This window comes from Pelodiscus sinensis, chromosome 9, assembly GCF_049634645.1.
Source record: "Pelodiscus sinensis isolate JC-2024 chromosome 9, ASM4963464v1, whole genome shotgun sequence".
Lineage (NCBI taxonomy): Eukaryota > Metazoa > Chordata > Testudines > Trionychidae > Pelodiscus > Pelodiscus sinensis.
The window spans coordinates 57,100,590-57,125,844 of record NC_134719.1 but is presented as its reverse complement, the minus strand read 5'-3'; the positions used below and the strand labels follow the sequence as shown (position 1 = coordinate 57,125,844).

At 44.6% G+C, this 25,255-nt stretch overlaps 1 protein-coding gene across 2 annotated transcripts in view; it reads left to right on the top strand.

Moving 5' to 3' along the window:
* RGL1 (ral guanine nucleotide dissociation stimulator like 1) overlaps positions 1–25,255 on the top strand; it is a 150,438-nt gene that overhangs the window by 89,449 nt on the left and 35,734 nt on the right. For both annotated transcript variants that reach the window (XM_014575423.3, XM_006126912.4), the window contains 2 exons: positions 11,276–11,353; positions 23,186–23,370. In XM_014575423.3, coding sequence (XP_014430909.1) covers positions 11,276–11,353; positions 23,186–23,370 — 263 coding nt within the window. The remainder of the gene's footprint in view (positions 1–11,275; positions 11,354–23,185; positions 23,371–25,255) is intronic.

Genomic DNA, 25,255 nt, shown 5'->3' with positions numbered 1-25,255 from the left:
GTAAATCTCTTATAAATGGAATTTTCAAAGCTGACTAAAGGAGTGAGATACCCAGATTCCACTGGGTACCTAATCCCAAGCGTTCCCTGAAAATCCCAGCCTAATATATTAATGTTTATTGCTAAACCTATCCCCTAATTGAACAGTTTGTGCATTAGGGCTGAGTTAACATTACTGCAAAGTCCTTAATATTTTCATATCCTTGTTTTTGACAATTCAATTTTAATATTAGACTGATCAGTGCTCTTGTGTAAGTAGTATATTTTATACCACCCACTTGAAATGTACTCATCCATACTTCAGTACAAAGAGTACAAAAAAGGAGGAAGGCTTGGGGGAAGGGGAGTTTAAAGAATATATTTGCATACAGGGCTAAATCTTTTGTCATCTTTTAAATTTGAGAATGTGCATTTTGTGTGACCTCCATTGAAAAGGTCCCGATTTTCATTTGACTGTTCAAATAGTTAGATATGCAGCATGGGAAACTAAGTGCTTATGCATCATTGGAGCCCACTTCTAAAAATGAGCCCCTTATTGTCAGTGACCTACAGCTGAACCCAGACCCAGCTCACTGGCCTCTGCTGATTCAGCTAATGACTAGCTGGCTGAAGCCTGGGGCCCTGGCTGTGCAGTATTGCTCCACTCCCACAGCTGTGTCCTGCCTCTAGCTCCTGCTCTCAGGTCCTTCTTTGCTTCTCCTGGCTTTTGTCCCTGATTTCTGCTCCTGCCTCCAGCTTCTTGTTCCTGGCGTCCAGTTCCTAGTTGCTGCTCCTCACGCCTGCTCTTGCTCTGGATGAAACTCTGGTTTTGAGCCTTGGCTCCTGATTCTTGGCTCTTGGCACCATCTCGCTCCCTGGACTTGGTATTTGGCCTCTGACCATGGCGCTGACTCCTGGCTACTGGCTCTTGCTCAGACTCACTCCTTTTACTTGGCAACTTGGTTCCTGATCAAGGGTCTGGCCTCAAGGCCTGGTCACATCTCTTCCATCCATTAGGTCAGTCTCCTCCCCTGACCATTAGGAGAGGCCACCTACAGCCCAGTTTCTAACACCATAGTCACTGCTTTTAGCTAAGGTGAAGAACACAGTGGAAACCTCCTTCCAAAGTGGTGCCCGTGGGCGCCATGGCGCTCGCCGGGCCATTTCTGTGCACCCGCCAAGTGATCGGGGCTGCCCCTGCCCCTGGGCACGTGGCGCATGGACGGTGCCGGCCCTTCGGCATGCAGCATATGGGTGGCCCTGCCCCTGGGCGCGGTGTGCATGGGCTGTTCCAGCCCCTGGTGCGTGGCATACGGGTGGCCCCACCCCTGGGAACGTGGCACAGGAGCAGCACCTGCAGCAGGCACATGGCGTATGGGCAGCCCTACCCCTGGGCGTGCGGCACAGGAGCAGCGCCAGCCCCGGGAGTGCGGCGCATGGGTGGTGCAGGCACTGAGCACATGGCGTATGAGTGGCCCTGCCCCTCCTCTGGGTGCGTGTGCGACCCCGCCCCTTGGCTTGTGTGCGGCTCCGTCTCCAAGTGCCCAGCATGTGAATGGCCCCGCCCCGGGGTGCCCGGCAGCCCCAAAAGGTTGGGGACCCCTGTTGTAGCACCTAGAAACCCTTTTCACCAATCTCATTGCACTTGGCGCTGGAAAACACAGCCCTGTTTTTTTTTTTTTTCTTTTTTTGCTCAACAAAAAATCCTGGGTGGGTAGGGCCCAAACTGTTCGAATTGGGCCCCGCATTTCCTAAGGGCTCCCAGTGCTGATCGTGCCCCGCCTCCCAGCCACTCCCTCCGCCCTCGCTAGGCTTCTGTCGGGTGCCCAGCCAGAAAACCAGAAAATACCAGACATTGACCATGTCAGGTATTTTCTGAATTTTTTAACCGGACAGAGGGCCCCAAAACTGGACTGACTGGTTGAATACCGGATACCTGGCAACCCTAGCCACCACCGATGTAGCCAGTGTAAAGAGCCTAATCACTTCTAGTTACCTGGAGCAGGACGTGTGGATCAATTCTGCCTATTGTTCTTACTCAAAGCAATTTATAGCAGAGAGAGACGTGGTCGCTCTAATAATATTTACCAATTGATTACGTATTGTGTAGGATACGTTAGAAGTCCAGTGCCCCTATTTGGGGTACATCCCGCTGCTCAGAATGGTACTGCTCTGTGCGCAGTTAACAGTTTCATGGCTGCATCTGTACTTTTTGCTTATCAGAAACAGACGTACCAGTACAAGGCTGCTTGTCCTGTGTCCTTAATGTGGTCTCGCGTACCAGGCTTTATCTGCATTGTTATGCAAAACAATTCCTGACTCTCCGGCCTTGCCCTGCGTGTTTTGTCACACAGACCTGAGACAGGCCGGAAATACACACATTGGACCAAGCAGACATCACCATTTATTGCCAAGGCAGGGTAGTGCAGGCTTCCCTACACATTCACATATCAGACACGGTCTGCAGGGTATCATATTTGATGTATTACATGCATGATACACATTAATTATGCCGAAAACCCCTACTGTAAGCTGTGCTTGATGCTGTGAATAGGAAAACAATAAAGATAGCTGATGCCATAGAGCAACAAGTCAGAAAAGGTGTTTTGATATGTGTGCAAAAAGTTCAAAATAACTTGTGCTTTTGTTAAATCAACCGGACGCTTGGTGAGATTTTTGTGTGATCTTCTCCCTAAGAAACGGCAGAAATGCAGGTTTATCCCTGTTTTCCCAACGCACACTTTTCCTAAAGCACTCCAGTGATTAAAATGTGGTTGTAACTGTGTCTTAACAGCACTAAGAAACAATTATGTTGTACAGAATCTTACTAGGGCTTCCCAGACTACACATTGTGCTTTTCTTTTCATATATGAACATGAGGGATTTGGTTATTTTTTCTCTCATATACGGCTGAATGCACAAAGAGACGCATGTAATTTATGCTCCTTTTAATCCTCTCCACATGACATAGGAAAGCAGGACCTTGCTCTCAGGAGAAGGTCCCCCAAAACTGAAACACACATGGGCTCAGTCTTCTCAGGCAAGAGACTCATAGTGACATGACGTTTGCACTGACTGTTTTCAACTCCAGCATCAACCACTTGTGCTGCTGCCTTAGAGATGCACCGAACCAATTGTTCAAAGAGAAAGGAGGAAAATGTTGAATAGTCTGTGGGACGTGGACTAAGGAAGAAAACATCAGATGTAAAAAAAAAAAAGGGGGGGGGGAATTGAATTGTAACAAAGGCAGATTGCATTTGCACATTAGCATAGAAAAACTCAGGAGAAAATTCTGCCTCAATTTACACTGCTGACATAAATAACATTGCACAGGATGCAAGACCAGTCAGAAAAGATCATTTCAGATCTAACTTTAAAACTTTTTAATATTTATCATTAAAACAAATGCAGTTTCCAGATGAAATAAAGATCTCAGGTTATTTTAATATGTATAATACAGTTTTTGATTTTTCAGCTGAAGCGGGGTTTAAATCCTTTGGGAAAGTCTGCCACTGACTTCAATAAGCTTTACATTAGGCTCCTTACCAAAATAAATATTAATCATAGCCAAGGTTGTACCACATATTCTTTGAGTAATATTTATATTTTCTGGAAGATAAATTGTAAATCCACTCAACACTTAAGAGGTCAAGGGAGGTTTTGTGTTAGAAATTCAAGAAGAAATTTAATAAATTCAAGTCTTAATTTTTTTTTATATTTCCAAAGTTTTTCTGTGACACTTTAGATTAAAGTAGCTCTAAACAAAATCTTGTCCTTAGGTAAGTTCATTAACAAAATAAAAAAACAACAATGTTTTGGTTTTTCAAAGCTACCTAAAAGGAATTTGATGTTCCAGCTCTTAAAATTAATGTTTTAGGTACCTAACCCCTCTAGAGCAGTGTTTCCCCATAACTGCTGTGTGAACTGACGCCAGTCCCTAAGATCTCCCTGATGCAGTTTAGGAAGGCAGCAAGCCAGTTCTGGTATAAAAAAGTTGGGAAACACTGTTCAAATGGCTTTAAAACTCTCTGCCCAGGTAACTAGCAGAACAGTTTTTGTTTGCTCAGCAGAAGCTAGTGAATTAAATGAATTTAGGATCTGTACTCCCATTAAACTTAGAAACACAACACAACTCCTCTTAAATCGCTCAAAGAGAGGAGCCCAGTTGGCTTATACTTCCTGGTAATGTAGAGAATGGATGGATAAATATTTTCTACGGGAAATTCTAGGACTTTGATGGTAGGTCATCTATCTGGTTATTGGCAATATAGATGTGAAAATTGGCCTTATGCATTCCAGTAACCTGCAAATCATACCTCCCCCTTTTTCAGTGTAGCATCTCTGGTTACACTTACATGGTTCAAAACATACACATAGGTTGGCTTAAGAGAATTCAATTTTTTATCATTTTAATGGACAATAATATTTATTTTTATGCACTTTTCCAGTGTTTATCCGTTTTACATTTTCAGAGTTGTGCAAAATTATGGATTTTTAAGCATTTTCTTTTCTTTCTTTTTTTTGGTCATTTTAAATTTTCACAGTTGCAGGAAATTGGGAGAGGAGTCACACAATAATTATTTAACAATAGTAGATGTTCAGATTTAAAAAGTTAGATTCACTGTGGGCTGTGCCCCCTGCTCGCTACACTCGCCAACCCCCCCTTTCTCCGGCAGCTTTCCTGGCCAGAGAGCGTGAGAACTATGCTCACCAACCCCCTTCTCTTGGGGGGAGGGTGCAAGAGCAGGGGAGGAGGCAGGAGCTAGCTGGAGGTGGGTGTCTGGCCAGGGGGAAGGGTGCAGGAGCAGGCTGGGTGTGTGGGGTCTTAGCTTGGGAGGTATGAGTGGCAGGGGAGGGGGTGCGAGGCCTCCATGAAGGAAGGGAGGGAGGGGGCTGAGAGTGTGGGGTCTCGGCAGGACAGTGAGTGAGGGGGCCAGGGGTGCGGGGTCTTGGCAGGGTGGTGATTGAGTAGGCTGGGAATGTGGGTCTCAGCTGGGAGATATGAGTGAGGGCAGTGGGGTGCGGGGTCTTGGGTTGGGGGGGTATGAATGAGGTGAGTGGGGGTGGGGGTCTCGGTGGAGGGGTGATGGGGCTGGGGGGATGGGGTCTCAGCAGGGCAGTGTGTGAGAGAGCTGGGGGTGTGGGCTCTTGGCTTGGGGGAGTGGGGGTTCATACCCTGAGCCTGCCCTGCTGCAGACATGTTTAAAACTTCCCCCGGACACCTAAGGCAGGCACCGATTCACCGCTGCCCCAGGATGGGGTCAGGGTGCAAGAAGCACCATACACAGCAGGGGTGCACATAGCACTGAGGAGGCAGGAGGCCGCGCGTCTCCCCAAGGCGCCAGGGAGAAGGAAGGGGGGCCAGAGAAGCTGCCTGGAGTGAAACTCCGGCTGGGGGCGAGGTGACACTGGTGACTTGATGATGTCACTTTGTTGTCACACAGGAAAAAAAAAGTGTGTGTAGAGAGAGAGAACTGATAAACACAAACTGTCAATGTCACGTATCAAAATATAGAGTCAGCTTCAGTTTGATCAAAATCAAGCTGAGTTCTCAGGCAGCATTTTTCTTACTATTTACTATGTATGCATACATTTTGATGATCATTAATAGAAAGATTTTTTTCCATTGTTTTGCATGTCTATAGTGAAATTGACATTTACCAACATTTACTGATTATAAAGATCTAATTCTTCCAACCCTCCATACATCAGTAATGGATATGCCAACAGAGTGTTTCTTTGATTCAGGCTTTTATTGGAAGGGCTAGGTGAATTTTCACATCAGTAGTATTTTCATCCAAATGTCTGGGTCTTAAGTGAAATGTTATATGTATGTAAGTATCTCATTGACATTTGCCTGACATTAATAACCTTTTTTGTATGGGAATAATAAATGGTGGATGGATCTCTGAGATTCTTAAACCTGTGGTACTGCTCCTTATCCATGAACATTAAGGATCCCATGGCACTTTTCTTAAGAAAAGGGAGTAGGCCTAGTGTCAAAATATCTTCCCCTTCTATATTGTTTTTCTGTATACTGACTGGTTACCTTCTTTCACTTCAGTGGCTGCATTTCAGTAGGGTAGTATTTAAATCGTTTGAAAGCACGTTAGGATCCTTAGTGAATGAGAGAAGATATACAATGTCTGCTTATTGGTTAGGAAGTTATAAAAATGTGGCTCTTAGTGCAGATCCCAAACATAAACCCAAACAAAACATAGAACACTAGAACTGGATGGGACCTTGAGAGGTCATCGAATCCAGTCCCCTGCCCTCACGGCAGGACCAAGCACCATCTAGATCAGGGGGGTTAATAAAACAGTGGCTTTTCACCAGGATTACCCCCTGGAGGGCTGCCGCTGCTAAATTTAACTGTGCCTGTGCAGGTATTGGTGATCACAGCTCCTGTTAGCCGCAAATCACAATTCCTGGCCAATGGGAACAGCGAGAAGCAGTCCAGACTGGGACACCGCTTCCCACAGCTCCCATTGGCCAGGAGACACAGGTGTATATATAGCAGTGGAGGTCCACCAGAACCGGATCTGGCCCAGGGGCCGGTATTTGCCCACCCCTGATTTAGATCATCCCTGACAGGTGTCTGTCTAACCTGCTCTTAAAAATCTCCAATGACGGAGATTCCACAACCTCCCTGGCCAATTTATTCCAGTGTTTCACCACCCTGACAGGAAGTTTTTTCCAAATGTCCAACCTAAACCTCCCTTGCTGCAATTTAATCCCATTACTTCTTGTCCTATCCTCATAGGTTAAGTATCCATGTGACAAAATATACTTTACATAACTAATGTCATATTATGGGTTTATGTTTGGGGTCTACACTAAGGGCCACACTTTTATGACTTCCTAACTAATAAGTGGTTAAATAGTACTTCTGCCCCCTCTCTTCCCCCCACAATTTTTATTCCATTGTTCAGCATTTAAAACTTAAATTCTGTGACTCACATTCTGGTGTCATTTGTTCATTTAGTCCCTCTGCTTGAAGTGTATAACCTTCCAAACCCTGGACAAGGCTGAAAAGTTCCACAGTCTTTGGGATCCTTTTGTTTCTCATGTCTCTCTTTGTATGCAAAGCATTCATACACCACTATTCAGTGAATAGATCTTTGTGCAGGACCTGATGAGGGCAGAGCAGTGGAAGTCTGAGGCAATGCTGTTCTGTATGTTAGAAGCATTGTAAACTCCTCCTCACCCATATTTAATGTTCTGTTGTACGTCCAAAGCCCTTTCATAGTGAGACAGGCTGTGATTTGGGTTTTGGAAAACCAGCAGAGTATTATGTTATGTTCTGTTTTGTTATGGATAACTGCCTGCTAGTATTGCTATTCTATTATTAAGTTCAACGTTTGTCTCACTAATGGGATTTAGATGTGTGTTCCTGACATTCTGCAAGTATTTCGCTAACATTTCACATAAGGAGGATTTCTGGTATTGGAATAATGACACTGTTCTACTGCGTATTCAGTTTTGCTGAAAGAATTAGTGGTGAACTATAAAAACCAATGTCTGTAGGTATTCATTTGCTACTGTTCAGAACTGAAGTATCTTTGCTACTGCTTTCAGAGAAGGTTTCTGCTTTTGTAAACTATTTGCTTATTACAGGAGTCCTCCCCATTTTACCTTTAAAATATTCTCTTTTGTGAGTTTATTGCTGGCGTAGGGCACTGATGACACGGAAGAGTAAAATCCTCAGAAATTTGGCTGCAAACACAGCATGCTTGCTATGCACTGCCACATCAATGTGCCTGGCCCCTCATCCAGAGGGCTGACCCCTCAGGGTAGGGAAGAGCAAAGCTTATTCTCTAAGCTCATTTCATGGTGGTTAGCTGAGACTGACAACAGTGGTGCAAATGATCAACAGTCACTGTAGTAACCTTGTGATATGGGATCAAATTTATACTGAAGTTAATTAATATGCTGAATTTTACCCCTACTTTTAAAAAAAAATATGGAATCAATTAAAATATATTTAGGGTAAGGCTTGTATGGTCTTATTTCATTGCTACAATAAATCATTAAGAGGCATAGCAAAGAGTTATTAGTGTTGTTATTGCAAATGCTGGAAATACTGGAATCAAGGATTGACGGTAACACTGAGAACTATCAGAGGCCAAGTAGGTGAGGCAGTCTTAGATACCAGAAATGTAGAAAGATAACACACTTATAAAAAAGGTTATGTATCAAATTATGCACCAGTAGCAGTGACGCTCCATGAATGGTTACCTAGACTTCAGGGGCGCTGTAAGGATGTAAAACTCTGCTCCTATCAGTTTAGCCATGCTTATTTTTTTGGATAGGTTCAAATTTGTTCAATGAAAGCGTGAAAGTTCTAAGCAAAACTGAATACACTTGTATTGATGTCTAAGGGCTCATTCAAAGGTGGAGTGAGTGGTGAAATTTCAGAAAGTTTGAACACTAACATGGGCAGGGCTTGACAAACTCTGGCGAGAGCTACTCGCCAGTTCCGCACCACGCATGTGCCAGACCGGCATTGCGCATGCGCGAAGCGCTGGTGAATGGGGCACACGGAGCAACCGGCTGAAATCTACTCGTCACGGGTGAGTAGATTCAGCGGTTTGTCGGGCCCTGAACATGGGTGTAGAGTAGACCTCGAGTAAGAAGCAGTGTAGTTTAGCAGTTAGAGTAAAGCACTGCGGAGGTCAGGAAATCAGGATTTTATTTCCAGCTTTGTCACAGACTTGCTGTGAGAACTTGAATAAGTCGGGGTACATCTGCACGGTGCACTTACTTGGAAATAAGTGATTCTGGAAGAAATACTCCAAAATAGCTTATTTTGAAATAGCACATCTACACTACAGGGAAGCCTCAAAATTAGTCTGAGGCAGGCTCCCTAATGTGGACGTGCTACCTCGATTTAGAGCCCCAGGAGGCACTGGGGAGTAATTAGTTTGAATGGTCTTGGTGGGGTGCTATTTTGAAATAGCAGTAGTGAAGCATCCTCACTATAGCTATTTCGAAATAGCTGTTTTGGAATAGGCATTATTCCTCGTGGAATGAGGTTTACAGAAGTCAGACTAAGCCATCCGTTATTTTGAATTGATTTTGAAATAACGGAATTTCTGTGTAGACACTTGCATTGTTATTTCGAAATAAGAGTACTGTGTAGATGCACCCTCAGTTACCCTCTCTGCGCCTTGGTTTCTCCATCTGTAAAACAGGACTGATGAGATTACACCTGCCTGACACGTGAGACTTAGCTCATTGCTATCTGTAAAGTGCTTTGGCTGTCTCAGATGAAATGTGCTATAGAAGAGCAAGTCATTTATACCATTATGGACAATAATGCTCAAACATACCTTGCAGCACATAGGTGACAGCGGCTGGCAAGGGGGGGAGCAATTGAGAAATTTCCCACATCATCAACCTCGTGGGGGCGGGGCGAGGCTGGAGCGCCGGTGCCGTCTTGCTGCAGGGGGGAGAAAGCCCCAAGGCTGCTCACATGCAACTGCTTGCCTTGCCCCTCCCCCAGCTGTAGGAACAGCAGTGTAGGGGCATCTTTCAAGGAGGCTTTTTCTGCTGCTTGGCAGGGTGGTGAGTGAGGGGGAGTCGGGTGCGGGGTCTTGGCTGCAGGAGGGAGGGCAAGGCTGGAGCACCAGTGTGGGCTCCCAGCACAGCCCCAGCTCCCTCACTCACTGCCCTACCAAGACCCCGTACTTCCAGCCCCCTCACTTATTAACCTGCCGAGACCCTGCGCCCCCGCCGTATCCTCATCCCCTCCACCAAGACCCTGCGCCCCCGCTTTATCCTCATCCCCTCCACCAAGACCCTGCGCCCCCGCTTTATCCTCATCCCCTCCACCAAGACCCTGCGCCCCCGCTTTATCCTCATCCCCCCACCAAGACCCTGCGCCCCCGCTTTATCCTCATCCCCCCACCAAGACCCTGCGCCCCCATCCTCATCCCCTCCATCAAGACCCTGCGCCCCCCCATCCTCATCCCCTCCACCAAGACCCTGCGCCCCTCGCTCCATCCTCATCCCCTCCACCAAGACCCTGCGCCCCTCGCCCCATCCTCATCCCCTCCACCAAGACCCTGCGCCCCTCGCTCCATCCTCATCCCCTCCACCAAGACCCTGCGCCCCCCCATCCTCATCCCCCCCACCAAGACCCTGCGCCCCTCGCTCCATCCTCATCCCCTCCACCAAGACCCTGTGCCCCCGCCCTATCCTCATCCCCCCCACCAAGACCCTGCGCCCCTCGCTCCATCCTCATCCCCTCCACCAAGACCCTGCGCTCCCGCCCTATCCTCATCCCCCTCCACCAAGACCCTGCGCCCCCGCCCTATCCTCATCCCCCTCCACCAAGACCCTGCGCCCCCGCCCCATCCTCATCCCCCTCCACCAAGACCCTGCGCCCCTCGCCCCATCCTCATCCCCCTCCACCAAGACCCTGCGCCCCTGCCCCATCCTCATCCCCTCCACCAAGACCCTGCGCCCCCCCATCCTCATCCCCTCCACCAAGACCCTGTGCCCCCGCCCTATCCTCATCCCCCCCACCAAGACCCTGCGCCCCTCGCTCCATCCTCATCCCCTCCACCAAGACCCTGCGCTCCCGCCCTATCCTCATCCCCCTCCACCAAGACCCTGCGCCCCCGCCCTATCCTCATCCCCCTCCACCAAGACCCTGCGCCCCCGCCCCATCCTCATCCCCCTCCACCAAGACCCTGCGCCCCTCGCCCCATCCTCATCCCCCTCCACCAAGACCCTGCGCCCCTGCCCCATCCTCATCCCCTCCACCAAGACCCTGCGCCCCCGCTATATCCTCATCCCCTCTACCAAGACCCTGCACCCCTATTCCCCTTACTCATACCCCCAAACCGAGCCCCTGCACCCCAACCCGCTCACTCACTGCCCTGCTGAGACCCTGCACCCCAGTGTCTTCACACACCCTCTGCCGACACCCCAGATGCCCACGCTGCTCACTCACTGCTGTGACCTCGCACCCCCCTCATAAACCCTCTCTACCAAGACCCTGTACCCCCATTCCTCTCTAGCACCCTCCCCCTGGCCAGATACCTACCCCTAGCCTGGTCCTCCCCCCTCCTCCCTGGCCAGACATCTACCCCCAGAGAGAGGGAGTTGGCAAGTGTAGTTCTCGCTCTCTCTGGCCACAAAAGCCTCCAGAGAGAGGGGGGTTGGCAAGCCCCCTACTTGTAATATACCAATATTCCATTCTGTGGCCACTAAGGCCTTATTACCTTTGAATCCTTATTATTTAAACTTGATTTTTAATAACAGCCTAAAATATCCATCTTGTTGTATAGGTATGGAAGCCTGGAGACATCAGACTGTGAAGAAGATGGGAGCCACAATTCCCCAGAGTCCAAAACAGTGCTCAGGAAGTAAGTGTGGCTTTCTGCTGTACAGCAAAACCTCACTCAGGATGTGGTCACCATAATCTTCTTTTCCTTTGAAAATATGCAGCAGTCAGTATTAACTTTGATAACACAAAGCAGTAACTCTATCCTAACTCTAACATGCTACACACTTCAGATCTCTGAGGGAGACAGGGAAGCAGATCAGACAATGTATCTTGTGGTGGCCAACACAGTGAGAAACTAAGCATGTTTGTTTCCCTTGCTCTTCTTTTCCCCAAAAATACATGACTATGTATTACTGATTTTTATATTGTATTATAGTGATAGAAATGTAGCAGTGTTAGTCTGGTGTAGCTGAAACAAAAAACAGGACTATGTAGCACTTTAAAGACTAACAAGATGGTTTATTAGGTGATGAGCTTTCCTGGGCCAGACCCACTTCCTCAGATCAAATAGTGGAAGAAAATTGTCACAACCATATATACCAAAGGATTCAATTAAAAAAATGAACACATATGAAAAGGACAAACTAAATTTCGAACAGAAGGGGGAGGGGGGGAGGTAAATGTCGGTGAGCTAATGATATTAGAGGTGATAATTGGGGAGGCTATCTTTGTAATGGGTAAGATAATTAGCGTCTTTATTCAAACTTGAGTGTAAAGTGTTGAATTTAAGCATGAATGACAGTTCAGATGATTCTCTTTCAAGTGAAGTCTATTTGATCTGAGGAAGTGGGTCTGGCCCAGGAAAGCTCATCATCTATTAAACCATCTTGTTAGTCTTTAAAGTGCTACATAGTCCTGTATATTGTATTATAGTAGTGTCTTTGGTCCTCTTCTTCCCTCTACCCCTCCAGAGACAAGTGTGTGCATGTGCCATTTAAAGTTTTGGTGGCATAGCATGCAGGTGCAAAATAGTGAGGCTATTTAAAAATGTATGTTGTCTTCCTTTTTGGTTGTATGTAGAATATTATTTAACTTTAAAAGTCAAGAGTGCAACTAATCTTATGTCATTTGTACTTTGGCCTCTGCATGATCTACAGTTTGCATGTGCAACAGCAGCATAAAATCACTGGATGATTTTATTTGATTGCCCTGCCTAACGATCTTTGATGCTCTTCCACTCTGTCTAGTGTAAATGCTGTCAGCTTCCCCATAAAGCTGTTCTCAATTCCATTAATAGGAGCATTATTAAAAGCTTCTTAATTTCATTGTGCTGGTTTGTCTGTGGCATAACAAAAGAAAGGAGTCCTCACAGCTTTCAAGTTCTTCAGTTTGTTTTGAAAAAATAAGTCCAACACTCCTTTCCTGTCCCTATTTCAGCTTTGTATAGTCCTAAAACCATAGGTACGTGTGTTTAATAGAGTGTGGCATCATTTTTTTCAAAACAACATTATATTTTAAAATACTGCCACTCAGCTAACATGCCAGTGCCACCCCAGGCCGGCTCCTTACTCTGCTGGCTCTCTATGCTGACGGTAATGTCACAGCATAGCATGTTGTGGGGCATCTTACTGAAGCCGAATTGGTGAATCTTGAGGTGGTTTAAACCCTACTCAGTTGTGATGGCGGGCTCCATCCCTTGCTGCTCTGTGCTGTGTGGATTTAACAAGGAAGGAGTGTGGCTTAGTGGTTAAGGGAACATGCTTTGGAAATCAAGACTTCCTGCTTCTAATGCTCACCCTGAAACTGAGGGTGTCTCCATGTGAAACACTCTGGTAGCATAGCTGCAGCACTACCTCTATAGTATTTCAACATAAACAGTACCTATGCTTAATGGTAGGGCTTCGCTCGTCGGCCTAAGAAATCCACCACCCCAAGAGGTGGGAGCTAGGTTGAGGGAAAGAATCCTTCTGACAACTTAGCATTGTCTACATTGGGACTTACGTGGGCTTACCTATATTGCTCAGGTGTGTGGATTTTTCACACCTTGGAGTAACATAGCTGGGTCAATCTAATTGTGTAGTGTAGGCCACTCCTGATTTGCTTAGAGACCTTAGGCAAATTGTTTAACCTCTCTGGGCCTTACACTTTCCCCAGTAACAAAACTTACCTTACAGTGTTTACTTAATGTTTGTAAAATACGATGAAATCCCCAATAGGAAGTTCTACTCAGAGTCAAAGTATTATCCTATATTAATTGCTATACCCTTGCTGATGACCTTTAAATAAATGAGGTCAGAAATTAAGAGCCAGCCATTGACAGAGTTGTGTGTCTGGAAGAAGAAATATACTGTCAAGGCATTTGTACTGGGCTCACACAGCAACTTGACTCTCTGATTCCTCTCTGCATGTGGGAAAACATTTTGTCATAAAGCGCTCTTCCAAGCGTACATGCTAGTTCTTAAATATGTCAGAAATACAGAGAAGGCAGTAAAATGTGGTGGGTAGAAAAAATGGCTGAAGGCCAAAGATACTGGGCTCCAATCCAAGCTGAGCCATTGAATCTCTTACGACTTTGGGCAAGCCATTTGACCTCTCTGAATTTGGGTCGGCCCCTTTCATAAAATTTGAGAGAGAGCAAGATCTTGTGGCAATGCAGATGATGGATTTGAGTGAGTTTCATGGGAAAATAAACGGCTGTTGACCAAATATATATGTGAAATATAGGGAATATGTAGTGGTGTGGGGTAGCATGTGGGCTTTTGTCAGCATGAGTTTGAGGTGCTGCTGTTACTCATGAGTGATGAATTTTAAAATGTACTATCGGTACCCATAGGAAAAATGGATATTGGAAATGTGATTGGAAAATATACCGAGATAGAAGGAAAAAAACCTTACTAAATATTTTAAAAATATGTATCTGTCTGTCTGTCCCATCTGTGAGTCTGTTTGTTTGTTCAGGAACTCCTCCTAAACAGTAAGAACTAGGACCTTCAGATTTGGGGTGTAGCTTCCTTTTATCAGTTAAAGCAAAGTCAGGGTTAGGTTGTGCCAGGCTAATGGGATGTACATGGAATTTGATTGTTTTTCATAAACTGGAAGGGAAAGGGTCTGGCAGGAGGGCTGTATACTGCAGAATGACCACGGGGGCAGCAAGGAGCCAGAAATGGGGTCTGGGACAACTATAACCCCACTGGGCCAGCAGGAGAGAGAGGTGGAGAAAGGGACGGCTATCTACTATAATTTCAGAGAGTTTGTCTGTTTGTATGTCTATCCCCCAGCCAGGGGACACGTATGCCTCCCCCCGGGTATGCCAGTTGGAGCTGCAGCGGCCATAGAGAAACGCTTTTCACATGGCTCCAAGCTGCTGCGGTGAGAGAGGATTGTGTTTGTCACTCTTTCTGGGACCGCCTGCCTACTGAACCCCTCATCCCCAACCCCACCCCGAACAATGATTTAAATGAAGAAAAACAAAACTTATTTGAGTTAAGGACTTGAGCAATGCCAGGTAAATCTTCTAATATAATATAAGGAAAAAAACTGAATGGAGGAGAGGAAAAGAGGAGAGAACAAAAATGGAGAAGGTACTTTCACCACCATAAATGCAGAGGGACCCCAATGGCTTTATGGAATTACTCTGGATTTATACCTGTGTAAGAGTAAAATTTGACCCTGGATGTAAATTTGAGAGAAAATAGGTGAAAATAGTAAGATTGTGTCTTTTGCTTATTGTCATTCAACATATGTGCAAATTGAGAAGTAGCAATTAACAGGAGCATGTGTGTGTGTGTTAAGCAGAAATGCCTTGTACACTTTATCAGGCTCCCTCCTGCTATTTGCTTTTCCTGTTACACCCTTAGCTTCCTCCCTCTCGATATGTAATTAATGCTCTTTTACACAGCCCCTGAATTCCAAATTGGTGCAAGTTGCACTGCTTTAGTACTTAAATGTGTCTTCTGAGGAATTGACATCCATCACGTAACTTACATTATCATTTCCAGCACTGTCGAATTTGATCCCAAGAGCTCCATGGGAGTGGTAACTTCTTACAGCATGGTTGAATTTTATCCATGTTCTTTTTTTAAAATTAATTTACATTAAGTTTCATGCTAAAAATTATAACAAAACACAGCTGATTATGAAATCTATAAGATGTATACATGCTTTACACAGATGCTTTATAACTACAAATTCCCATTCATTCCCAATGCGTCTCCCTTGGCTACTTGTTTCTAACCTGAATCATAAATTATAAGAAGAGAATAGCTTTCTGGTCATCTTGTGTGTCATGTGGTGCTGGTGACTCAGACTTTCTCTTGGCTTACAGTTCTAATTCAGATATAATTTCATGAACTCATTTCTCTTAGAAGAGAAAACCAATACATCTTGTGTTCACATTTCTATAAGGATGAAAGAAATAAGAGGAAGAAGCAGCCGTGTTAGTGGCTAGAAATAACCCATCGCAACATTTCTTTGTGGACAGTCTCACATAGGGAATCATATAATCAACCATTTTTTTCTTCTGTTTTACCAGCCTCCTCGTGTGATAATTCAGAGATTCAAAGTTGCACCTGGGATTTTAGAACTTCATCATAAAATGTCAAACCACGCTTCCGCTGGTTTTGTGCAGATATGCTACATAAGAGTTGTTTTTAAAATCATAACTTTAGAATCAGACTTTAAAAAACAAGAGCCAGTCTGCTCTTCATGTCTATTAAAGATCACATGGTTATTTTTTAAACAGAGGTTTGCTCTAAGTCATAACAACCCTGTCCCACATGGTTGGGCAAACGAGTATGGCAGTTCAGTATAAAATAATACATGAAGCAAGGCAAAATACAAATAATCTGTAGCAAGAGTAGAACTAAGAGAAGAAATGAGAGAGCTTAATAAAGGTATAACACTATGATAGTCAGGCCCACTGACAGGTTGGAGAGACAGAGGGGCCCTGAGCCCTTTAAATTGCCACTGGAGCGCCACGCGGCGCATTCCAGGTGGCTGTGAGGGCTGAGGGAAGCGCTGCGTTCCGGATGGCATGGAGAGCTGGCTTCTCCTTGACCCTATCCCGCTGCCCAAGGCTCCGCCCTTGTGGGAGTGTGAAGCTGCCCCCCTCCATCTTACCTCCCATCACGCAGGCTGTTCAGCTCCCCTGGTGATAGTATAGAATTAATGGAATGCCAAGAAGTTCACACATTAGGCTAGTTACTTTTTGACAGCTAGCCTGTATAGTTCAGGTGTGTGCCTGGGTTGTCTTGTGACCTTGTAACCAATATATAGGAAAATTCCACATCATTTTCTGCTGTATCAGTATTCCCAGTGCACATCTGGTGCAAAGACCCTCCAGGCTACCGTGGCATTAGCTGTGGGACACTAGAAAGAAAAAGTTATGTGAAAGTTAAGAGACGTTGCAGGCCTCTTGTAAGTACTTTGTGGAGAGGCTTTGTGAAATTGCTTTGTGTATTGTGCATAAGGTAAACGAGACCAAGTTTTCAAGAGACGACCTTCGATAACAGAATAGGTCTCGTAGCGATAGTGTACAGATCCTCAATCAACTTCTTGGCATTGATAGAGGTTGTAACTCTCTTCAAATATCTTTGAAGAAGCTCATTCTCCATATCTACCCCCAAGAACAGGGGCGGGCAATAATTTTTGATGGGGGGGGGGCATTCCAAGACTTTGGAAAGTGGTCAAGTGCCACACTTTCTGAAGAAGTGGGCTACGCCCACGAAAGCTCATGTTTTGCTAGTCTATAAAGTGCTACCAGACTATTTGTTGTTTTTTAAGTTTATCCCGTACAGACTAACTCGGCTACCCCCTGAAGCTTATGATATTAATGGAAGAGGTGTGGTTTCTGGGATGGAGAGTGGGTGCAGAAGGCAGCTTGGGATAAGGGTCTTGAGTGAAGAGGAGGTGTGGGGTCTAGGAGGGAGTTTGGATGAAGGAGGCAGTGAGTGGTGACCTGGGGCAGGGAACAGAGTGCAGACGGAGATGCAGGCATTTGGATTGTGACATAGGGCAGGAGAGGGTTGTGACCGGGGACAGGGGATTGGGGCTCAGGAGAGGGTGCAGGGGTTTGGGTTGTGACCTGGGGCAGGGGATTGGGATGCAGGGGTTTGGGTTGTGTAGGGTAGGGAGGTAGGAGTGTGGGGCATAGAGCTGGGGGGGAAAACTGAGCTGAGGTGCCAGAGGCAGGCTCTGGCTGGGAGACATACCTAGGTGATTCTTAGCCAGCAGCCCAGCACGTTTCTCCTTCCCCTGCAAGGTTTTGTGAGTCTGTGAATAGCTCCGAGCCTGAGGGAATAGGTGGGAGGGGTGCTTCATGCGGTGCTTGGGATAGGCGATTAGGGCTCAGGAGGGGCTGCAGGGGTTTGAGTTGTAGAAGGTAGGGAGGTAGGAGTGTGGGGCAAACAGGCCACTTCCATTGGCCCAAAGCTCCAATTGGGGCTGTGGGTGGAAGCCTCCCCCCCTTCCATGGGTCACAGCTGTTCAAAGACATACAGCGCCTGGCAGCTGCTTTTCTGAAAGGCATGAGAGATGGGGCAGGCAGGGAGCGTGACTAAGGCTCCGTGCTGCGTCCATGGGCCAGATCCAGTGGCCTGGAAGGCCATTTTTCCCAGCTCTGCCCAAGAAGATAGTTTTAAGTTTGAATTCAGGGCTACTTTAGTGCTGTCAGACTGCTGTACGAATACCTACAACCTAGATATATGGGCGCACTCCTAGATATGCTAAAGAGGCATTTCTCATACTTAGGACTGCAAGAGTTCAGAGCTGGCCAGAACTAATTCAGGGTAGATTGCAGGCTAGTAAAGCCTTTGCCATACAAAGTGTTGCATCTTCTTGTCCGTGTTGCAGATCGGCTTTAAATGGATACTGGAGAATGTTTTTACTAGTTGTCAGGGTCAAGGTAGTGCTGAGACCATGTGCCCGTGGTTCACTGCTGGAGCTGTGACACTGGGAGTACTCAGTAAGTGCACATTATGCACTCCAGCAAAAAGTGCTTTGACTGTAGCCATCAACTTGAAAGGTTCCTAGTAAAGTTTATAGAAGTGGTGAATCAGGCTTCTGCACTGCAGATAAGAAGCCTTTAGTCTAAATGTAGAGGTTCATTTGCAATGTTTGCAGTAAAGGAGGACCAGTAGTTTAATATTAATAGGTTGTCACAAAGCCACTCATTTGGTCATATTTATTCTGTGTCCTGATACTTGTGTATGTCCACAGAGAAATGCTGAATCCAGTTAGGCATTTCATTGAGTAATTTGATTTGGAGAGATGCCAGAGAATGTTGCCTATAAACAATACGATGTTATATTCTTACTTATCCATAGAAATGCCTCATATATTTAGCCAGTGAAATTACTACTCCAATGGTATCAATAGACAGATCAAACAGAATCTAATAACAGTAATAATGGAAATGTTTTATTTATGTTTCAGAGTAAAGAAGGTGAATCACATTTGAATCCATTGATTTACACTGATATTCTTGAGCTGCAATTGTAAAACTAAGAGGTTTGGTCCAAAGTTCTGTTTCTCAAAGATACTGAAAAGAAAGCTTCTGAGTCAGAAAATCAGTCTCCTAAATGTGGAATCAGATGTTTTGTAGGCCTTGTAGTTAGCTTTAGTGATTTTAATTATATGATTTTACATTGAAGCATGTGAATCCACATTAAGGGCGCTATGAAAAAGCCATTACATTTCTCAACCAGACTAACTGAGATTTGGGAAATAAACAAACTTGCTTTTGTAGTGCAAAGAATCAGTGAGCTTCAAACCCACTTGTAGCCCTCAAATAGTTCCCTTCTCCCAGGAACCTAGACATTACTGCTGCACCAGCATGACACAAGATTGAGGTTTGAATCCCAGCTGAATTGGAGCACAGTAGAATTCCTTTAAAGCCACATCCAGGAAGATGGAAACAGAAAAGCTGTACTTTTACTTCATAAGTTGGTTTCAGTTTACCAGTTTGTGACATCCCCTCTGTATCTGTCAAGCGATAGGGAGAGAAAGGGAACCAAAATGCCTCCAAATGCTTGGTGCCTTTCTTCATTCAGCTAATGTCAAACCCCATCGAAACTTCTTTAGCTAGAACTATAAAAGAAGCTTGGAATCTGATGCAGGAAATGAATCAATTTAATGTCTAACCCTTCCATCTCCTGCTGTGCAGGGACTTCCACAAAGCCTCTCACTAATAACAACCATGAGACATTCCTAGAGGTTCAGCTCTAATAAAATATTACTGTGTTCCATGTTAATTATCTAAAGCACGAGAACCCGCAATACCAATGCTGTAAAGTTTTGGGCTCTTGTTATAGAATGCTTGGGGATGGGGTAGGCTATTTGTATTTGATCCAGACCTTTTTGTGTCTTTAGATGTTTGTGACAGAGAATTTGTCTTTTGTTACCTGTTGAGCTTATTATTTCAGCTGGAAAGCACCATGTGCAGTTACGGTGCTTAACAATGCCAAAACACTGGACTTTAGGGAAGCAGATGTTGAAAGAATGTGAGACAATTGATAGAAAATTGGCTGGAATTTTCTCATGCCTGCGAAATCCATAGTGAGAAGCATTAAAGATTCATATGGGGAAGGTACAATCAACATTTATTCCAGGAAAGACAATTAAGCTAAAAAACGTCAACAGAAACAAATGTAGTTAAGAGAAGTATAGAGTCAAATGGAAGGCAACTGGAGGTCTGGAGGAGTGGGAGAGTTGAAAACCGAGTAAAATAAATCGATAGAGGTGCAAATAGAAATGTAGAGGCACCCTCAGCTAACATGAAGAAGAACCAGCAGCGCTGTTCAGTCAGTGAATTCGTACCCGTCTTTTAAGGAGAAGGTGAGGATCTCCCAGCAACAATAATCCTGCCCAATAAATGTCTTGCAGGGCCAAGAAACAAGATATTCTACAGGTAGCAATTGCATTGCTTATAGAAGGGTTTGGTATACTTAAAGAACCAACTACCATGGGAAGGAAATCTATGAACCTGTCGCTGATGTGTACAAGGTTTTCCCTGGCTTCAGGAGCTGTTCCTAAGGATTTGAAAATAGCAAACAACATGGTCCCCATATTACTTTAGAAAAGATAAAACTGATACACTAGAAATTGGGTTGACTTCATTTCTGAGGGGAAATCTTGGAAAGCATGTGAAAAGAGATCAGTGAGACTGGCCCTCGCAAAGCACAGTTCAGTGGTTGGTTTATAGCATGGATTTAGGAAAGGAGAGGTAATAGGAACAAATGCTTCCTGTTTGGCTGGCTGCTACAGTAGGAAACTAGTCAGCCATCTCATATAATCCCTTTTGCAACTATAACTGGTGCTGTGCAGAGTTGAAGGTGTAACTAAGGCTCATAAAATTTTCTCATCCTGGGGACAATAGTTGTGGACTTAGCAGAGTTCTTTAACCCCAACCAAGGCACCAAGTTCCCCAACTCATTTGTTAGTGCCAGTTGGGGTAAGACAAATGCTGCATAGCTGCCTTTGCAGAGAGAGGGCCTCAGAATTCCTTTCTGGACCCAAGGATTCCACGGCTTGACTTCTGCATCCACGCTCGCTCCATCAAGGCCCCACATCATAGCTGTCCTTCCCGTTATGGAGGAGGAAGCTCACTTTGTAACATGTCAGTGCCACTCTAGAAGGAAGTGATGGTGTTGCTGTTAGGAGATACGAGGGACTCTTTCCTTCTGGCTGTCCATATGCTTCCTGTCCTACTAGTGCTGCTTTCTGGGTATAAAAGAATCGTTGGGGGCTGCTGCACGAACTTAATAGTCCGGCACAGCATTGGGATATTGCATCGTGCTGGGGGAAGACATAATATGAGGTGATAAGTGGTGGCCTGTGGACCCATTTTGGCAGGCGAGAAAACTACAGCTCTTGGCCCACCCCACAATGGGCTGTGTGAGGATTTTAAAATGTTAGGGACGGTGTTTATACCATTGAGCAAGGAAGACCTCTAGGCTCGTGAATGACAGCTTGAAAGCATTACAGAATAGAGCCTGCATTGCGTGGCTCTCAAGAGAGGAATTTAAAATCAGGCATCCCATGGCAGCCCACAAAATATGCCGTACACTGTATAACGTGGGGAGAGTCCGAGATTTATGGCTTGCAATCCCCACATGAAGAACAGATTCTATGATGTTGATTTCCTGTCTGAGATCTTGGCGGTCTCACATTCCTATCTGTTTCTTGGCCTATCAAGTACAGCGAGTTTCTTCCCAGGGACATCAAACATAAAGCTGCTACAAGATTGGGCACGTATCCAGCCTTTCTCCAGAATGCTTCCCTCCCTAATATACTGATTAAACAATCAGCCAATAGGAGGTCAGTGGGATACAGCCGCTGTCTGTACAATGTACTTTTTTTTCTTTCCCCTCTTGACTGAAATTATTTTGCTGGCAAAATCAGTGTCTGTAACTGCTGTGAACTTTTCAACTCCACTCCGAGAGACTGCGCTTGTGTTAAACTCTGTTTATTTTTCAGTATATGAAAGCGCCCATCATCAAAGCCTCTGGAAACAGCACTAAATATAAAAATGTGTTGGGTAGTATTAGCACTAAAAAAAACCCTACCATCCTTCTCAGAGCTATAAATGAGCTCTCCATTCCAAGTTCCAATTCATTCCTAAATGGGCAGAAGACTTGAAAGGTCAATTTACCATAGCTGCTGAAATTCAACAGACCAGTTGTTTATTGTAAAACTCAGTTAAGCCACTGGTACACGAGGTGAGCATAGAGAGCCTAATTCGAACTACCTACTCTGTGCCGCATGTAGCCGCGGGCACGGAGTCCGCACTAAGGGGGATTTAAAAATGGCAGCGCCCGGCAAGATGCAAATGAGGCCCGGGATATTTAAATCTCGGACTTCATTTGCAACTTTGAATGCCTACATTAGCCACCCTAGTTCGAACTAGGGTGGCAGTGTAGACATACCCCTACTGAGGAATGACTGAGCTTGTTTAGGGAAATGAAAGAAGCTGTGAAAAAAAATAAAACTGATTATCACAAAAAGCTTAGATCCTGAAGTCCTTATTCAGTATGTAATCAAAGGGATTGTTGATTGAGTGAGGATGTGGCCCCAAGTGAACCACCTGAGTTGTACAGTCTGTTTTGAGTTTGTAATGAAGCCCCAAACCAAAAGAGTTTTGCTTGTGTTCATCCTTGGTTGTTAATATTTTGTGCAGCTCTGTTCCTGTAATTCTATAGTTACTCCTGCTGGCTGCTCTAACCAAGTAATATTACAGCCAACCTTCAAAGCACTCTTTCTGATCAAAAAAGCAGGTTGCTTGCCATATTATAGAAGGAAATAGAAAAGACAGTTGAAAATACAGAAATGTTTGTAAAACAGCAAGTCATCATAGTCTTAAAAACATACTGGCTATTTGGAGAAAGACAATGGAGTATGGCTAGAACACGGAACAGAGGGTGGTAGACAAATCTGTAAAGCTTAAGCATTTGGGTTTATTTTGCATGCTTAGCTAAGCTTATCCAAACAATCTGCATTTCTTGTGTCTGCTATACTGAAAGAGAAACACTGCACAAATCGATGCAAACACTGAAGTACAAAAGTGCAAAGAAATTATTAATAAGATAAGAACAAGTATTTGGTTTGCATTTTGGATGAAGGTGGTGCTTGAAGGAGGGCAGTTTCTGTTATTATCTGAACTGTTTTACCTATGCCTTGTTTGATAGACATCCTGAATGGATAGGAGGGGTTTGGTGCTGCTGAAAATAATGGATCTGATTCGCTATTGCCTTCTGGGGTATGATTGAGCACCTATTTATAATGGTATATATACAGAATAACTCCACTGTGGTCAAAGGTAAAATCTGTGTAAATGAAATTAGAATAAAGCCTCATGCAAAAATGCCCCCCTCTCAGAATTCCATGCTCACTGACAGCAGTGGGAATATATCATATTATTCTGTCCCCTCTTTACGCTGGCATAAATGACAATCAACCTTTTCCAATTTCTGTTCAGTGCAATAGCCTCAATCTTGAGAGCCTGGCTTGACCAATGCTCTGAAGACTTCAGAGAGCCACCCAGTTACCCTTGTTTGCAGAAACTGCTAGATTATCTTAAACGGATCATGCCTGGCTCTGACCCGGAGAAAAGGGCACTAAACCTCTTGGAGCAGTTTCAGAAGCAAGAAGTGAAACATGAGAGTAAGTTACATTTTTATACTGATGTTGTTACTGCCTACTCTCCCAGACTATCTTGTAGAGCGGGGGGGTGTGATTTTTGATCATTGTAGGTCAAGAGTAATTCCACTGAGGTCAATTGGGTTACATTTGGTCTAGAATCCAGCCCTTTGGACTTTTGCTTAGCTGTTTGCTTGTTGAATCTCACAGGGAGTGTAGTTACCATCAGGGATGAAGTACGAACATGCAGCGTGGAATCGTATGTCTAATAATTCTGATAGAAATTTGGGAACACCAGCATTTCTAAGAACTTTGCCAGGGCATAGAAGTTGCTGCAGCAGTCATATAGTTAACTGCCATTTCATTCTCTGTCTTCAGAGTAAAACCACAGCTGCTCTCCAATTAGTTTTCTCAATAAATAAATTAATTAATTTAAAATCCCTTCAACTGTTACTGTGCTGGGACCAAATGCAGCTTCAGTCACAAGCCTATTTGTCATGAAGGCTTCTCTTCCTGCTACCGCCATGTCAAAGGAAATGTGTGTGGCTGTTTTTTCCTATTTGAGTGGCGGGCTCCTGATGTCCAAGGACAGAGGAAAAAATTGCCTTACCAGGTCAAAGATCCACTGAAACAATAGTGAGCTGTAGTAACACACAGATGCTCCGTATAGTATCAAACCTGGCATGTAGTCCGTACCCCAGATAAAAAATTTCCTGTGACATAATTAGCATAGCTAGAAAGTTACTGGAATTTGTGCAATGTGCGAACCACTTTCAGTGAACATCTTTGAGAGATGAGTGAAAGGAAATGATACATGGAATAAAAGGGGAAAAAGGCAAACAACAAAAAAGTGGCATTACAACCATTATCTGCCGGATGTTCCAGAAATGAAGAATTATTGCATAACCAGACACAGTGCCAAATGAATTCATTATTCATTTAAATCTGTTCCTTATTAGAAACATGCAAGTCTACAGTGTTGCTAATATGTGTCTAATGATGTACTTTCCTGGATTTAGTTCCAGCAAGCCAAACAATGGAAGTCCAAAGACTTAATATTTTTAGCTCTAACTGTTGTCCAAAAGGAAAAGCAGTTCCCAGGCACTCGGCTCCTGCATTAGTTTCCTGAAGTAACCCTTGAAAAGGTTCCTATTTGAATCACAGGCACTTCACTTAAATGAGAGCTGCTTCATAGTGGTCACTCATTTTATTCCATGTCCATTCTGGGTCTGCTCACCTTAGGCAAAATGGAAACAATAATACGTTTCAAAAGTTCAGATTTGAATAAATAATAATAATAATAATAGTTATAAATTCAGTGCTAGCTCATGCTATGAATTGTCATGAACTTTACATATGTAGACCCAGATCTGGTTGGATATGGGCAGACTCCTGTAGGGCTTTGTGGATTAGACTGCCAGATCGCAGCCATAGAGACTATGTGTTCTCTGTCCCAAAGAGCTTGCTACTTAATAAGACACAAGCAGACAAGCACAGGATGGCAGTTCAGGAGCAGGAGTGTACCGAGTTCATTAGTGATGTTGGAAAGAGAATAGCTGGATTAGAGAGATGGGTATTGAAGGATTTGAAGGAGCAGAGTATTCTTCACAGATGGGGACTGGGTGACTGCTTCAAGGGTAAAAACAGCAAGACAGAAGGTGTCAAAATGAGATTGGGTAAAGAAGATAAAGGGGCTGTAAAGGAAAAGGCTGGGGAGGGGCAGGAAGGTGGGTAAAGGGAATGAAAGCAGAATTGAAGACAAGATTATTTAAACTCTTGTTGTGGTCATGGAGTTGAATTTGATGATCTAGGAGGCGGACCGGCAGCAGGAGGATTCCAGGAGGGGGAAAGTCTAGTCAAAAAAGAAGAGAGGTGATTTTCATAAACATTTGTAATGAAAATTCATTTT